This window comes from Micropterus dolomieu, linkage group LG01 (genome assembly GCF_021292245.1).
Source record: "Micropterus dolomieu isolate WLL.071019.BEF.003 ecotype Adirondacks linkage group LG01, ASM2129224v1, whole genome shotgun sequence".
In the NCBI taxonomy this organism is placed as follows: Eukaryota; Metazoa; Chordata; class Actinopteri; order Centrarchiformes; family Centrarchidae; genus Micropterus; species Micropterus dolomieu.
In genome coordinates, this window is record NC_060150.1 from 16481494 (window position 1) to 16499641 (window position 18148).

The 18148-nt window shown below is 41.6% G+C and overlaps 1 protein-coding gene and 2 long non-coding RNA genes across 3 annotated transcripts in view; 2 read left to right on the forward strand and 1 right to left on the reverse strand.

The window, feature by feature from the left end:
• Positions 1–4443: 4443 nt before the first annotated feature.
• Positions 4444–18148, forward strand: part of pjvk (pejvakin) — a 25954-nt gene continuing 12249 nt past the window's right edge. The window contains exon 1 of the mRNA XM_046053685.1: positions 4444–4654. Coding sequence (XP_045909641.1) covers positions 4444–4654 — 211 coding nt within the window. The remainder of the gene's footprint in view (positions 4655–18148) is intronic.
• On the forward strand, positions 10889–12105 carry LOC123973556. Its single transcript, XR_006825642.1, has 3 exons — positions 10889–10985; positions 11311–11491; positions 11836–12105. It is a non-coding gene; the product is annotated as an uncharacterized LOC123973556 (long non-coding RNA).
• On the reverse strand, positions 17075–17513 carry LOC123973563. The gene is made up of 2 exons (XR_006825643.1): positions 17319–17513; positions 17075–17223 (listed from the first exon to the last, which is right to left on the reverse strand). It is a non-coding gene; the product is annotated as an uncharacterized LOC123973563 (long non-coding RNA).

Consider the following 18148-nt stretch of genomic DNA (forward strand, 5'->3'; position numbering starts at 1 on the left):
TATTTCCAGGCCCAAACAGAGTCGAAGTTGCATCATCTTTTAGGACTAAACGTTGAACTGCTGCCGGTGTTCTGACGATCTATGCTGAAATCCCAAAAAATGCTACCATAGCACAAATCGATAGACTCGACTCTACTCAGCCCTGCTCCGTTTTCCATTGCAGATAGTACCCAGAGATAGTACGTAGCTTGTCGTCATAACGACGCCACACACAGCTGCCGTGACGTAATGTTCAATGCGACACACACACCATCCACACAGCTTTCTCTTTTTTAAGTTAAAACGTTTCAACATTTATTAGAATGTAAAGACAGATAAGCGGTATGAAAACCTTCCTGTTGTGTTTTCCTCTGCCGTTGTTGCTGCAGCGGTCTGTGTGATGGTGGGAGCAGAGGGCTCTGTGAGCAGGCGGCTGGCCGGCCTCGCCAGCCCCTCCCGCGGGTTGGCACAGGCATCCTCAACAGAGCTCCTCAACTCCGAAATATTCGAAATCTACACAGCTGATTTCTCACCTCTGGTGCACGCAAAGATGATGTAGTGAATAGTGAATATTCTCTCTGTTACATTTTAGTATCCCTCAGCTCGCTTGGAACCTCGACGGAGGTGAGGTGATATGAAAAACATTTCCACAATGGAAAACCAAACAAAGGTGAGTCGAGCCAAGTCGAGCTGGTACTGTGCAGTGGAAAAGGGGTTTAACTAAAATCAAAGGGCCTCCGCTCAGACTTGCTTGGTTTGGGGGGGTTCCTGACCCCCGCTAACTGCTTGGCAAGCTTTATGATGCGTTTTCATTGTGATGTCACAGTGAACGAAGGGAAACAGCTGGACTACAAATGAGCTGTTTTCAGGCAGTTCAGAGCAGAGCTTTCTGTGGGAGATGGGAACTCCCTTTGGGCTGGACTTTGGGCTTTTTCACTTTGCAAACCTGTTACATGCACAGAAAAGAGATATAACTCAATAAAGGAGAGGGGAAAAGCCAAAAAGCATAATACCACCTCTTTAATCAGGCTGTGTGGCACCTCGCTGAAGATTGGTCTGGATACTGCCAGACCCGCCTACATCCTGCTTGGCATCTGGTAGTGCTGATTGGAGCGGCGCCCCACCACTTCCCCCAGTCCTGAAGCTGCCAGCAAGAACGCTTCTCCTCAATTAGGGTGCCATCCTGCTGCTCGCATTCTTGTTATCAGCTTCCCTCTGTGCTACTTGTGCGATATACTTAATTGGAATTGTTTGTGCTAGTGTTTAAGCTAATTAGTAGATACCCCGGTTAACTGGGGTTTAGTGTGTTTGTTTACCCTACTCAAAGTATCAGTGGTGGGTATAAACTTGTGTCCTCTCCTCGGAAACTGGGCCAGTGCACACCTTTTTCTTTGTGTTTAGTTTCATTAGGTTTAGGGGTGCTGGGCTCTTTGTGTTTGGTTTTTAACTCGTGGCAGTCAGAGAGGGTTGTTTCATAATGTTGTTTTATTAGTTAGATAATACTCTCATTTCTAAAGATCTCCTTTTGTTATATTGTTTTAAGTGGTTTACGCAGCACCCACTTGCCCTTTTTTTGTTAAACTCTCTGTATTAATAAAAAACTTTACTATACCAAAACCATCTGGTTTATGTTGCTTCCCTTTCCCCTTCCGAGCTGAGTCGTAACCAGCGTTGGGAGTCACGCATTACAAAAGTAATGCAATTACAGTAATGTAGATGTTGGTTTTCGCCGTTACGCAGTAATATAACGCATTACTAAAAAAAAAGTTGGTAATATTATACCAGTTACAATCTCAGTAACGTGTGTAACGGCGTATTTTAACACGAAATTAAGTGGTGTTTTTTTTTTTTTTTAATAATTCAAAAACACCTAGAAACATTTTAGCACCAGAAAAACAAATCCATGAGTAAAAGAGTAACGTTATTTCCTGTTGCTGGAATCCGATGGTCAAGATTTTAGGCAGGCTGCAAACTACGGGAGAGCTTTGCTCCTTTTAACAAGACGGTAGCTCCCCCGATGCATCATGCGTAAATAGATTTCTATAGGCTATGTATTTGTGCTTTAAAGAATGACTTTCATGATCAGCGAGGCTGCTGTTAGTTCATCCTGACCGATCCTGAAATTCAAATAATCACTGACGCTATTAATCAGAAGAAACAACATTTTGAAAAAGACTCATCCAATCCCCGGATATAACTCTGCACATCACTAGAACTAACCTATTCAGGCACATCTTACTACTGAATAATGTGCCAATTAAACAGCAGTGAAAGAAACTCAAAAAAACGCAAAAGTAGTGTCAAGCATTACAATTCAGAGACAGAAATATTGAAATATAACTAATTACTCACAGTGTTTCCCACAGAATGACAGTTTAACTGTCTGTGTGTGTGTGTGTGTGTGTGAGAGGGGGGGGGGGGTGCAGTCGAAATTGACTGCCATGCTAGCCTTGAAAACCCAGGTGTTTTCTAACATTGACTTAGCTCTCCTTATTAGCTAGGCTCCTTACATGCTTGCTAATAACTTGCTGGGACTCTGACATTGACAGCGTTGTGTTGTGCAGCGGTGTTCATGAGGGAGAGAGAGCAAGAGAGAGAGGGACGGGTGAGTGAGAAAGAGAGAGGGACGGGTGAGGGGATGTGCTGCGCGAATGCGCTATGGCGCTCTGCAATAAAATACGATTTTAAATAGGCCTAGTAAAAAAAAATAAAAATCAATCTATGGCGGTCAGCATTGATATTGTAGCGGGCCACCACAAATGAATTAACGTATGGGAAACACTGCAGTAACTAGTAATCTATAGGCCTAATATACAGTATTACATTTTGGAAGTAAATTACCCAACACAAGTCTTAACAATATGCAATACGTGATTTTGTACAAATCAAAGTTCTGTATACTTCTTTTTGTCCCATGTACTATTTATTTCTCTTTTTTCAATAAAGATTTAAGGAAGAAAAAAGATTCTGATTATTCCAACACCACATGAATGCACCGCTCATTTCTCCCTTTCCAAGCGCGTAGGAAAAGCTATAGTGGCCGACGTGCTCTGTTGGCTCTTGTGCTAAATAATATGTGTGATCCTCCATTTGTCCAAATCTCTGCTCTTTTCTTTCTTCTAATAAATCAGTCGACGACTACTACTACTACTACTTATGTTACTTGGCCATCTTCTTTGTACATATTCAACGAAAATGTGCTCTGAAGAGCAGTTTGTTCATTTGGGCTACTGTAGAAACATGGTGCCGCAACATGGCGACTTCCATCTAAGAGGAGCTAGAAATGGCTCATTCTAAGTTAATAAAAATATATCGGTTCATTATGTATGGTAATAAAAAGGTATTCAGATTCCTACTGATGATGATGCATTCACCTCATGAATCATTACAAATAGCTTTCTCCCCACATGAAAGTACATTAGCTGCTTTTAGTAATAAAAATGGTAGTGGTATCTGTATTAATATTGGTGATCTAGCCCTTGTGGTATCATTCACTCATTCTGTTTAGTTGAAAGAGGCTCAAAATTCACCACACTAACACGAAATTCACTGCTCCCCCCTCATTTAGACCAGGTGATTCCAGTTGAAAGCTGTGTGTACTGACTGACACCACTTTGAATAAACTGAGATTCAACCAAATATAATAGGTTTCCAAGAGCCGGCAAAACATGCCAAAGTTTAAATCTTTAAATCATGCTTCTTTTAGCCAAGAAGTAAAAATTACAGGGAGTGTAATGTATGGAAGACTTATTTTGACCCCAGCAGAAAGCTTTTTACATGCGGCTTTTAAAACCTAAAAACATACAGGCTATTTCTGGAAGTATAAACTAGACTAGCAGTGTGACCACAGGAAAGATCAGCCCATGACACACACACACACACACACACACACACACACACCCCAGTCAAAGGTGGATATTCTCCAAACTAAAAAAATCTGCAATGAAAACACACTAGATCTTACAAAAAACACATCCCTAACAAAAATAATCCAGACCATTTTTCAAGCTTTTTAGAGAAAAGTTTGTGGCCAAAACAGATGTTTGGTGTTTTGCAGAGCCAAAGGGTAGCTACTGTTAAGGACTGGATAGACTTTTCATAATTCAAGCTTAAGTCAGCAATTAGAGAAAAAAAATTATGTATAATGTAAAACATGTAAGACAATGATCCTATAATTTCTTTAACCTCATTTGTCATATGACAGGAAGCTGCAGGACTACAGTGACCTATCAAGTTAACACACACATCTTGTCCCATATTATCTTACACTATGCATTATTTAACACTTCACAGGTCTGAAAGAACACTCCTGAATTAGCTTTACCATTGAGAAGAGGGCTGTTCAGCAAACAAGACCAGCAAATAGACCCAGCACTGTGTAAAACACTGTAGTCTTCTTTGGAGGTTTCTGAATAGATAATTTTTTTTGTTTTGTTTGGGTTTGATACTCATGCATCACGCGAAATGTTCGCAGCAGCCACTAAGAACTTTGTGAAGCAGGTTGGAGACACAGGGAGGTTGATCCCCGTCCCGGGCCTGAGCGAGGCCGACCGCTATCAGCCACTCAGTCTCGTGACCAGGAAGAGGAAGAAGCATTTCTGGAAGAAGAACAAGTACGCCTCGACCCCCTTCTCACTGAAAGACATCCTGGTAGGGGAGAAAGAGATCACAGCAGGTACAGTGATAAACCTGATGTCAGGATTAACTTGATATTTCTGAATATTTTGTTGTGAGAGATGTTACGTGTGGTTAAATTCTGCTTCTTCTTTTTTTAAACATACTAATGTCCCTCCCCCTTTAAGTAGCTTTACCTAGAAGCTGCTTAAAGGTGAAATATTGAAATTCAACAATCCATGTTTTTATGGTTTCACTACTTGGTCAAATGGAAATAGCATGGAAATAGCATGTGTCATTCTATACACATTTTCCCACATTCAATCTGACATATGTGGTGTCCTGTGTGCTCAGACACAGGTTTAGAACCCAAACGCAGACATAGAAGCAGGGAAGTCTTTGTTGCATAATTTCTTATGAAACAAATAGTGAACAGACGTTCAGGCTCCAAACAAATCTAAAAGGAGCAGTCCAACAAAACAAGGTAATTCCAAAAAGCTAAGTTAATCCAAAAGGCCAGTGTAAATGTCCAGAATCCACCAATAAACGAAAAATAATGACAGGCAGAAGTGAGATGAAAATCAAATAATACACAGAACATGAACAACTAGCAGGATTCTGGAGCTCTGCAGGTGCAGCTGTGAATTTGCCACGCACTTAGGACGCTGCAAAGGTGTCATTACTTCCTGTATCCTCTTTGTGGCGCTACATAGCACTTCCCATGCTTTTAATACCAAGGTGAGACCAAAGGCCTTTTCTCCCACTTCTCAAATTCATCTCAGGAGAAACAACCATATAAAATCTCATTTATGTCTGACTCTGATCAAAACAAGAGATCTCTAACTGATCTTAAATAAGTCTAATTTAAGTCTCCTGAACATTGGACCATGAGATCAGAGAAAGAGCTCAAAGAAAACTCAGCTATGACTCCTGGGATCTCATGATTCTTCTCAAATATGTCTCAGTTTTCTCATATTGGCCTCAGGAGCAAAAACCCATCTCTATCTTACTCTGATCAAAAGATGAGATCTCTACAGTATCTTAAATAAGTGTAATTTCAGTCTCCAGAATGTGGATCAGAAAAAAAGCTCCAAGATATTTTTCAGTTTTGTCTTAGTGACCTCACTTAGGGGTTATTTTACTCAAGTACTTTACTTACGTCAAATGTTAAGGTTGAGTATTTTCTTTTTTATGGGGGGGTTATCGGGCTTTTACTCCCCTTAATTTCAAATCCTTATTGTATTTATTATTAATTATTAATTAATTAAGTTACAGAGAAAAAATAAAATAAATTTTGACATTGAAAATAATGCACTTTCAAATGTCATGCTTTCCAATTGGTTAAAGTAGTCACAGCCAGCATAACTGGAACACCCAATACTTTGACATGATGTTTAGAGATTAATTCATTAAGGAACGAATGCACGCAAGAACTGATACTCAACAAGTATCTGTCATACAGAATAAGCACTTTTACTTTTGATACTTAAGTACATTCACTATGGAATACTACCTTTTACTTGAGTAGAATTTTGAGGACTTTAAATGTGGATATGGTATTTCTCCTCTTTTAAGTAAAGGAAATTTGTTATTATTACTAAAATTATGAAGGACTTATTGACTTATTTAAAGACAATAAGTCCTTCATGCTTTTAGCTGGATGGCGCAGCGGCAGCGTTGTTGACCTTTGAACAGCAGGAATGGAGTTCAAATCCAGCTCAGAGCAAGCCTCTAGTTCCACAGTTCTCCAAGCACAGACAATAATGTAATGCAATCAAGCTCACAAACATCTCCCCAGAGCTCCCAACTGCTTTTTAGGAGCAATAAGCAAGACATTAATGAACTCAAAAAGATACAATGATGAGATCTCATCTGTTACTTTCATTTATCCTATTGTAATCTCAATTCAGTATCCATTTCTGCTTCGTTGAAGGTCACTTCCTGTTGCAGGCAGGTGGCAATATGACTGTGAGTGAATGTTGGCTTGTACACGTGTTCAGGGCGGGACTCTTATCAAACGTGTAAAATTTGTAGGGCTGTCCCCGACTAAGGATTTACATAGTCCAATCAGAATTGTCAAGTCCTGCCTATAGTCGACTGATAGTCGAATCATGTGTTTTTGTGCGCCGCAATTGCGAGCAGGGGGGGGTTACACACCGTAGCTCCGCTTTAGGGCCGTATCCACCAAAGCGTTTTTTTCTGATGCCAGCGTCTTTTTTCAGTTCATTCCAATGGGAGCGCCACGTTTTTACTAGCTGGTAAAAATGGCAGGAGTGTGACGAGGCACTGAGCGTCTTTTCCGTGCTGGGCTCTGAGCGTTTTTTTTCGGTTGCAGGGAGTTGAAAAATGTTCAACTTTGGGAAAAACGCTGTGCTCGTCACTGTCACTTTTTACCCAGCCGTCCAATCAAAGTGCAGGAGGGGCGGGACAAACACTGCACCGAGCACATCTGATCTTGAACGAAACGATGTGCCCACTCGCCGAGGTGTTTCCTCGCCCGCAAAATCTCATGAACCCACGTACGGACAGTCTGTGCTCTCATGTTTCAGCCTTCTCTTCATGCAGAGCAAGGGCCAGAGCAAGTAGACATACGTACTTTTTACATTCACTAAAATTAAGTAGGCTACCCTACTTGCAACACATTGCCTCCACAGAAATTATGTATCATATGCTGCGTTCCATTTACCTCGGAAGTCGGAGCTGGGAATGACGTCACACTCGAGTTGACGGCGTTACAGTTAACAAGTCGGAAAAGCTCGCTCGGCCAGCTGTTTGTTTACAACTAGCCAGGTTAGCTATTGAGCCGGTTGATTAAAAAAACGCATTGTGCGGTATTTACTCACACTAAACACTGTAGCAACACCTCCACAGACAGCTGTTGGACAGCACTTTTTGTACGAACATTTATATGAGTCACAAGTACACAGAAGTGCTAATAAACAGTATAAACTACAGCTTTCACTAACTGTTGATATCCCGACAGCCATCTTGGATCACGAAGTCGGGTAGTGCGGTTCTCCCGATTTCCCAAGCCGACTTAAGGGGCGTTCCCTTTGAAATTCTGACCTTTGAACTCGGAAATTCCGACTTCCCATGTCAACTGGAACGCACCAATAGCAACCACAGCGTCTCGAAAAAAACACTGCGCCTCCAAAACATACCCTAGCGCTCACAGCTAGGCGTTTTTAGAACAGCAGGTGGTGTTTTCAGCTGGCAAAAAACGCTTTGGAGGACACAGGCCCTTAATCTTGAGAAGCTGCTGCAGAGCTGCAGTCTCTATTCATTCCACTTACACTGTAAATTTCCAGCTAAACTGAGGCTTTTTGAAGATCCTTTTCTCTCTCTCTCTCTCTCTCGCCTGTCATTCACCGGCCTTGTGTGAGTTTTGCGTGCATGCAGCTGTCGGCAGCACGGCATTCACGCAAAACTCACACAAGACCGCGGTTCCTCGCGGGTCTATTTCGAGTAGCCGGCTATTTGAAAACGGTATAATATTCTTTGTGTGGTTCATCAATGCTGATAAGTTATCCGAAAGTCCCGCAAGGTGCGGTCAACTCGGCACAACTCCAGTGAAGCCGGGGCTCCGTCTCTTCAGCAAGTGCTCCTCTTTCGCCACACACACACGCGCACTGACAACCTAGGGTTATGCCGCATTCAGACCAACCGCAAATTTTCACCTCGTGATGCTTTCCTCGCGTGAGTACATTCGCTGCAAGTGTTTACACACAACGCGAGAAGGCGATTTTAACGCGATAACGTGAATAAACACAACTCGTCATTACTACAACTATATGAACTCAAAGTAAACATTTTGCTGTGATTAAATAGCAATAAACGTATTAAACTGATGCTGAAATATCTACAACATGATGCAGATTTGTTAAACATATGAATTCATGCTTTGTCAGGTCTGTCAGCAAGACAGCAGGACAACAACTTCTAAAATGTTTGTTTTCTGAATGGAGTTTGGATCGAGGTCTATACTATGCTAACTTGATCACAGTAAAGTACAATTATAGCTGGAATAAAGTTACAGACACGTTTTCTGAACTCACCAGGTAGTTCAACCTCCTCGCTTTCTTTTCTCCAAGTAATGTCCAGTTTTGTCCGGTTTTTATACAAATATGAAGTCGTAGTCCGACAGAGCTAACAAGGCTAACAACAACACTGGAACCGGATGTGCACGGAAGCTAGCTGCTGAGAAGCTCCAGTGAAAATAAATCAACGTTGAAATCCCAAAAACTAAAGTAAAAAGCTAATTTAATAAAAGCGGTTAACTCCGAGATCCTCCCTCGAGTAAACACCGTAGTTGTCAGAGCAGAACCCGATTCCTTTGCGTTGCCGGCCCCACCCCCTTCGGGTTGCTTCGCGCCGCCCGACAGGAAATCGGGGCTCTACGCATCTTTGCATTGATCACCGCCCAGAACGCTCGCTTTTGGTCTGAAAGCACCATTAGGGTTACAATTTTGGATTTATTTAGGCACTTTTAAAAACATTAATTGAAAATTTTATTCTTTTTACATGTTTACAGCATTAAACTTTGAAATGTATATTGTAATAGGCTGTATATTAAGTTATTGGGAGAAAACTGTGGTAGTTCTATGTAAAATCAGAGGTTGAGCACCCCTATTTGCCAAAATGAACCTTGTTTCGCTGCGAAGCTTCGACTGTGAGATTGACAGTCGAATCAGGCTCCGCCCATCGAAGCAACGAATCTTCGACTATTGGGAGTCAGCCCTAAAAATATGGTATAGATTTGATCATGTACAGTCAAGTTACAACAACTTCCTGTGTCATTGCAAAGAGTTTAACTTTGCCGCCACGCCACTGCCACGCCGTTAACTGCAAACTCACTAGTTTGACAATATGGCTTCATCAATGTGTTATGGGTTTTCTGAGATAGTTGTGAAGTTGATATGTCCAAACTGCTAGGAGTAGTACATTACAGCATAAAATGTGTCATTTCCTTTTGCCAGCAGGTGGCGCTGTGACTTTGATTGAATATTGGCATGTGGCTGTATTCAGGGCAGGAATTTTATAGTAATTGTCAAATTTGGCGCAGGTGTGAGCATGTAAACTGAAGTTACAAAATCTTCTTGTTTTATGGCGAATCATCGATTTGGACGCCACACCACGGTCACGCCGTTGCCCGAAAAGTCACCGTTTGACAATGGGTTTAAGCTGCACAGCACAAATCTGAAATCGGTCAGAAAAAATCCCTAGGAGGAGTTCGTTAAAGTATGGAGTGTGTAAATAATCCAAAAATTACCATAAAATTAAAAATGGCCTACTTTCTGTTCAGTTTAGGGCATCGCTCCAAGAGGCTTTTTGGTATGTCTGGACATGATGCATGTGCCACCGAAATTTCATACATGTAGATGAAACGTGCCACAGGGGCTGCTTTGTTAAAGGTCATTTCCTGTTGTCAGCAGGTGGCGCTATGACTATGAGTGAATGCTGGCATATTCATGTGTTCATGGTGGGACTCTTGTCAAACGTGTTAAATTTTGTGCAGATCTGAGCATGTACAGTCAAGTTACAACAACTTCCTGTGTCATGGTGAAGCCTGTAACTTCGCCGCCACGCCACCGTCACGCCGTTTACAAAAAACTCACAAGTTTTACAACATGGCAGCGTCAATGTGTTAAGGGTCTGGGACAGTTTTGAAGTTGATATGGCCAACCTGCTAGGAGTAGTCCATCATAGCGTAAAATGTGTCATTTCCTGTTGCCAGCAGGTGGCGTTATGACTTTGAGTGAATATTGGCATATGGATGTGTTCAAGGTGGGACTGTTATCGTACATGTCAAATTTGGTACAGATGTGAGCATGTACACTGAAGTTCTAACAACTTCGTGTTTTGTGGCGAATCATCGATTTTGGATGCCACGTCACCACGTCTGGATTATTTGCAAAGTTTGGGGGGCTGCTCAGTAGCGTCTGAATTATGTTTGTTTATATTACGTTTGGTAAGTTTTCAAGCATGTTTAGTCCCCCAAACTTGAGGTTACTTTGCAGAAAAAAAAGAAAAAAAAATCCCTTCAGTTTCAATTATGCTCGGGCCCTAACAAGAAACAGGACTTTAGAGTAAACCATGACTCTGTGGACATTTTGGGATCTTTTTAAATAAAGTTCTGCGGGTTTAGCTGTACAAAATGGGTTTGTGTTACAAACTCAATATCCCTTTAAGACACGCTTAAAGGCAGGGTAGGTAAGTTTGAGAAACTAGCCAGAAACTGCTGGATTTTAGAAGTCTCCAACAGAGAAACTGCCACCCCCTCCCTTTTGGGCTCCTTCCGAAGCCACGCCCCCACAACACGTGAACGCGCGTTGCCGATACCGCAGGAGGACGAGGACAGTGTGATGAGCGGAGAGCAGCGGCTCACATCAGGGGTAAGAAAACATCTAACTTTATCATTATGAAAATAAACAACTAACCCAGCTGTTAGTACTCACTATCAAGCTAACATGTTATTATTGGATAGGTTTAAAAAGACCGAGTTTTAATCAGTAACAAGTTGGCTAGCTAACTGTTAGCAACAGATAGCTGTGCTAACAGCTGCAGTAACACTGGGCAAAGCTAAAAACAGGCTGATACGCATTTCCCCGTTTCCATCAGTTACACTACACCAACGTGAATTTCGTGTTAGACTCATAACATGTACGTTGTTTTGCATGTTAGAGCTTCCATGGTGACAGCATTATTGTCTCTGATTAGGACTGCACCCCAGAGCCAAGCACAAACCAGGACAGGCCCGGGGTCGAGGCGAAGCAGAGGAAGGAGGGCTGCCGGGGTCCGAGGAAGAAGAGGCAGGACGGGGAAGACAAGGTGCAAGCTAAGGAGCACATCTTCTAGGACCTGCGTCGAGCTTCACACTCCAACAACAGCATATGAACAGGTATATCTATACATATATATTTTAATATTAGTCTATTATCTCCCAGTGTACTTGTCCCTAAGTTTCTCAGGTGTTTCCCCCTAAGCCCTTTGACTGTCAAAAATAAAGTGCTTTATAAATATAATCCATCACTATTGTTATTACAACTAACTACAGCTCTGCTTCAGCCATCGGCTCATCTGTGTTATGTACATTGACCAGGTGTATAATGTAGACACAGAAGTCCTGTTAGAGAACAACAAACCCCTGTTCAATAAAAATATCTGATCAGGTTGATGAATGTTCTGTGCAATTACACCGATCTTTCCAATTTGGGGTTCTAACAACTATATATTCCTTTACAGGCCAGAATCTGAGGACTGTGAACAACATTCAGACTACAGTGTTTCCATGCACCACACATGGCTGATTCCAGACCCAGGACAGAGTAACAGACAGTTCTGTCAGGCAGTATACAGACAGTTTGCAGTGTGGCAATGTGGAGCACTTAGACACAGAGTCGTGATACTGAGTTGCTGTTTCTGGAAGATATGCAACTGTTATCCTGATCCACTAGGACAATACAGAGGTTTAATCCTAGCAGGGTGTAAGATGTAATGTCACCAACTGCTACACAAATAATTCCCTCCACTGTGTGAATGAATACCTGTGATTTGTTTTCTTTTTATGCCCAGGAGGGTAGAGAAAATACAAAGATATTTTTCCCTGTTCTGGTTAATGTTTTCATTCTTTTTTAAATATTAAAACCATAATACTTTCTGATTTATATTTTGCTGTAGCTAGCAACACAGTTGGGGCAGGGACACCTGACTGAACCCCATGTTGACGGGGATTCTAGGCATCTCCTCAGTAGTAGACAACTGTCGGAGGAGGAGGAGGATGGCACTCTGGAGGTCTGCGATGTAACTGTATTCCTTCTCCACCTTCACTTTTTGTTGTACACCTTGCTGTACCTGATAATACAGAAAGGAGGATCAGCTTAGTGAAAAGTTTCTAACACCTGACATTGTTCTCTTATAGAATAATTAGGAAACTATTTCCACATAAAATGCAATCAATAACAATAAATCAGCACCATCTATCAGTATTCCTCATACTGTTTAATATTTTTTGACTCATCACTTATAAATGTATTGAGTAAAATGCACAAGAATACTCATAATGCAACATACTGAACTGTGCCATCAGCTTTTCTCCTGGCTGGTCTGTGGACACTGTGGTTGTAATCCAGGCCAGCCAGCATGGTAGTGTTGTGTCGTTCAAAGATCGTTTTGTTCATAAGACCTAATTGTGTATATGACTCGGGAGGAACGGCTTGTCTCAGTGAGTGATTCATTCATTTTCACGCATGCGTGAAGGATCTTGGACTCTTACGTTCACTCGTCACACGGCAGCTGCATGGGCTCCGTCAGCACAGGAAACAGAATTGATTAGTTCACGACTCTCAACTGTGGGTCTGTTTGAGTCGTTCATTTGTCACTTGACAGCTCAGCTACAGGGCTGTGGTAAGCAGGCAGCACAGGAAACAGAACTGATTAGTTCACGACTCTCAACTGTGGGTCTCTAGGTCTGAGTCGTTCATTTGTCACGTGACAGCTACTGTGGAGCAGGAATGAACTAATCGTTCACCGCTCACATGGGTCCTCCTCAGTCTTTCGTTCACTCAGCAGGCTGAGTGACTGCCAGCGCCGGAGAATGAGAGGCAGGTCGGCTGTCAGGTAACAGTCACTGGACTGACATTATATCTAATATCTATTGTGACATTTAATAAAGCATAACGTTATTACAGCGCAGTGATGTTTTGCTAAGTTACAGTTTTAACACAGCCGCAGTAACTTTAGTCCTGCTAGTATTTGACATTACAGCTAACAGCTGATGAGAGTTGTTGTGGGTCCGCTCCACTTCAGAGCTCTGACAGGGTTCTACCTGGAGCCGAATTACCTCAGAGGTCGTCTCCTCTCCAAAACAAACGGACTCAGTCATTAAAACATTAAAACACAGCCACGTAGCAACGTTAGCGTTAGCCCTGTAAACAGCTAACAGCTGATCCAGGTCCGCCAGAGAACGCAACATAACTTTTCCTTTTTATTCACCAACAGAGCCGTGCTGTTGTTTCACAGCTCGTGACTGGTGAACAACCTGCAGTGTTTGAGAGTGATATGTTCATGTGTGTTTCTCTGTCTGCAGAATCCGGACCTGATGTGGCACATTCTGCGTCCAGAACTGCCAAACTGCTGTGTTTATATGTGTTAATATTTCTTTGTTCCTCTCTCTGTGCTGGAGTTCTTTAAGAACTTGGTGGGTTGATCCAGATTATTATTAAATTGGTTGAATTTTAATAAGAGCGTGTTTTTCCATATAGTGTATCGAGCTTATTACTTCAAAATATTTACTGCAAATCTGATATATTATTATTATTATATAATATTTTACTCATGGATAGGGACGTTAGGCTACTGTATGAATGAGCACTTTGGAGATAATGATAGTAATTATATACATAGCCTTTATATGGCTGGTCTGGTTGTATACTACTCGGGAAAGATTGTGAAAATGGAAGGATTTAGCCGGAGTAGTGGTGATTACATATTGACAACATATTTCTGAGGTTTTTACATGGTTTGAATTTGGTTGTGGGCCCAGGGGGATTGATATAATGATGATATACAGTAATCAAGAGGTGAATTTGTGCATTATACTTTGTCAAATAAAGCAAGCCAGGTAGCCTTCCTTGTTTGAGAGCTGCAGCGCCGCAATAACCAGCCTAGTTCAAATGAACGAAATGACTCAAAAAAAGATTAGTTAATTTTAATGAACGAGATTTGAATGAACGAGTCTGTCAAAAGATTCAAACTTGCCATCACTATAGCATGGTCTGATCAGTGTACTGGTGAGAAGCACAGGGTGTTGGAAGACTGCAGGTGACCTGAGGGCGCAGTAGAAATAAAACATATGGGATTTTTTACTTCTGGTAAAATAAGTAATGGCATAACAGCACCAGTTACAGTAAAAGGTTTTCACACAGTAGGTTTAGCTACGAACAATGTCAAACTATATTATAGGTAGCTTATATACCAGAAACACAGATACTTGTGGACCTTTAGCCATCATTTTTTATGTACACTAACGTTGAAATGTCTTTCTCATAACTACAAACACACAGCTACATCATTTGTAAAAGAGTAACATACAGTCAAACAACGCCTGCAGACACAAGATAATTACACAAACAGATTAGATACAAGGTGTAAAGACAGGTGTAAACATAGTATAATAAACCTAGATGGTGAATAACTAAACCGGCACACCTACATTTTTTATTTTTATTTATTTAACCTTTATTTTACCAGGAAAGAAATCCATTGAGATTTTTAAAGTCTTTTACAAGGATGTCCTGGCCAAGATGTGAAACAGCACACAGTGCAAGGTGCAAACAAGGCATTACATGTACAGCAACATTATTCATAAAAGTAACAGTATTATTTACAACAAAGTATCAGATAAAAAGACATAAAAGCACAATGAAATTTAAACATATCATAATTTGACTAAATTTCACAGGTACAAGATGTGTTTAAAACCTTTCTTTCTAAAACTGGATACAGAATTAAGAGACTTCAACTTCAACTTGAGCTGCAGATCATTCCAAGACCATGGGCCATGTTTTCAATCTATACAAAAAACCTAGAATTTTTGCTTTTTTAACAAATATGTAATGTGATGTTTAAAATTAAGGTCTTTATCCAGCCAAATACCTAGATATTATGTGTCTACGACTTCAATGGTATCACCATCCAGAGTTTTAATAGGAGGTGTAGCATGCTTAGATTAATTATGAATTTTAATAAATTTATGAGAATTAATACCCAATTATGAATTTTAATATTCATAAAATCAAAATATATTCCTCGTTTCAGGGCACCACCGGAGTTGTTATAATCCTAGAGTCTCCGGACCTCTAGGTAGCTTTTAATAATTATACAATTATTACTAGTGATCAGTTAGTTAATAATCGCTCAGTTATCTTAAATCAGTCAGTCAGTCTCATATCTAAAGGGTCAATTCTCTTGGCAGGGACGTAGAAATAGGCAACACACACAGTTCTTGGTTATATTACAGTGAATTTATTCTCTAACTAATGTGATATAAAAGGGTGGTTAAATACAGGGAAAATAGACAATGGCTGGACAATGAGCAATGGAGGTTCGATTGTGGGAAGCATTTGACTCATACGGCATAGGAGAACTAATGAAAGTAAGCTATGAATTTAGGAGTTAAAAGGAAATTGTTGCATGGGTCCCACACTAGCTGCCCGATCCTGGCTTTTTGCTAGGGATTCTCCGGGGTTCTCCGTGTCTGACTGAAGAAAACGCCGTCCTCCGTCTGGCAATTCGGCTGTTTTCAGGTTTCCTTCATTGCCGCTGGCGAGATCATGTGGCTTGGTCTGATTTTCACATTATTGGTCAGGATATTTATACATTTAACGGCATTTCCAACGATGGTATGTAATACTTATTTCGTCCACTTGGGGGAGCTCAGGTTACATGAGGAAAGCTTAGATTAATCCAAGATCATCTCTCCTTAGGAACTGGGGAATTTAGTTATTCAGCCTTAAATTCAAGCTGGTGATTAAGAGTATAGTATGACATTTCTTTATTGTCATTTCTAAAGGAATTGTTTAGGATTTCCTGTCCCATCCAAGGAGATTCTGATAGGCTGTTTAGGGAAATGCTAATCGCTGGATAAAGTCCCTTTGTCAGTTTAACAGTCAGGCACCGCGTTATCTTCGTAGATCAAAAAGGTGCCAGTTTTATGATCAGGGATAGCACTTAGAGAAAGCAACTTTTCCCACCCCCTTTCTGTTGGGGTCTCTTTAGCAGTCTGTTGAAGTTGATCTTTAACCCCCCCCTGCTCCTCTCTGGGAGAGGAAAAGGGGAATTTGGAGTAGCTCCAAATTTATTTGATATAAAATGCACAAATCCACACCGTTGTCCCACTACAAAACACAGCTCGCGCTGCTGTTTTCCAGCTTACCTAAAGCTAGATATTCAGAAATTTATCGTCTCTACTCTACTACTTATCGGCTACTACACCAGCCTGCACTCGTAGCAACAGTTAGCTGTATGCTAAGTAGGTAGCTACGTTTGCTAGTGATGAAAGTAACAAATTACCATCAAAATGATCAGAATCAGTTTTATTGCCAGGTATGTGTACACATACGAGGAATTTGACATTGCTCATAATGTGCTTACTCATACAATAACAAAATAATATCAGACACAAACTACAGAATAGACAACACTAATATACACACTATGAACAAAACAATATAGACATATTGACAAACAGTGCAGTGATCAGAGTGCGAAGGATGCAAGAGTAAACTATTCTCATTATGTACATGTTGAAGGTGGATATACACATACATGCATATATGTACACATGTACACAGTGTGATGGAGCATAGTGCAAAGGATGCTGGAAAAAATAAATAAGACCTATGACCTTATGACCTGAGGTAGGTGTATTGGTATACAGTACATAAAATTGTCAGGACCGGGGGCCAGAAACTCAAACTTACAGAAATGTACAGAAGTGGTTTATTGAGCTCAAGGGTGACCTGGGAGAGGTTGGGGGTGAGGTGGTTGTTCTGAGGGCCTGCGGTTCTGGTCCCCGAGCTTAGATGATTCCGGGGCACAGGAGGGAATCCGCGTGGTGCATGTGCAGGTTTCCTGAGGTCAAGACAGAGAGAGCAGTTAAACACTAGTACAAAGGTTCAGACAAGATACTGAAACTAGGACAGACAAACTGGCTGGCATGTTCGTACGGTTAGGTACAACGATCCGGCGGGGACTGGAAGGTTGGCAGATCTCTTAAAGGCGTGTTGATTGCAGGCAGAGGCCCTGGTGTGCTGATTGCGGATGTGCTTCAGGTGGGAAAACCTGGAGCTCAGATCACCACGCTCACCAGCAGCCTCAGGGCAACAGGCAGGCCAGGGTCACGGGGGGGGGGGGTTCGTGACAAAAATATGACATAGTATGAACAGTACTGAAATAGAGAATGGTGAATAAATAAATAATAAGTGGTAACCAGTAAACAGGTGGCTGATTAGAGGCAGAGTTACTGGGTTATTGCACAGGAATTGTACCTGACTCTGTAAGTCAGAAATCAGCTGTTCATCAGAGTGATGGCTTGTGGGAAGAAACTGCTTCTGTGTCTGTTGGTTTTGGCGGACAGTGCTCTGTAGCGCCTACCAGAGGGGAGGAGCTGGAACAGGTTGTGTCTGGGGTGAGATGGATCTGCAGTGATGTTTCCTGCCCGTTTCCCGACTCTGGAAATGTATAAGTCCTGAATGGAGGGCAGGTTGGCACCGATTATTTTTTCTGCAGTCCTGACTGTACGTTGTAGTCTGTCCTTGTCCTTTTTGGTGGCAGATCCAAACCAGACAGTGATGGAGGTGCAGAGGACAGACTGGATGATGGCTGTGTAGAACTGGATCAGCAGCTCCTTAGGCAGGTTGAGCTTCCTGAGCTGACGCAGGAAGTACATCCTCTGCTGGGCCTTCTTGATGATGGTGTCAGTGTTGGGCTCCCACTTTAGGTCCTGGGATATAGTGGAACCCAGAAACCTGAAGGATTCCACAGCAGACACAGGGCT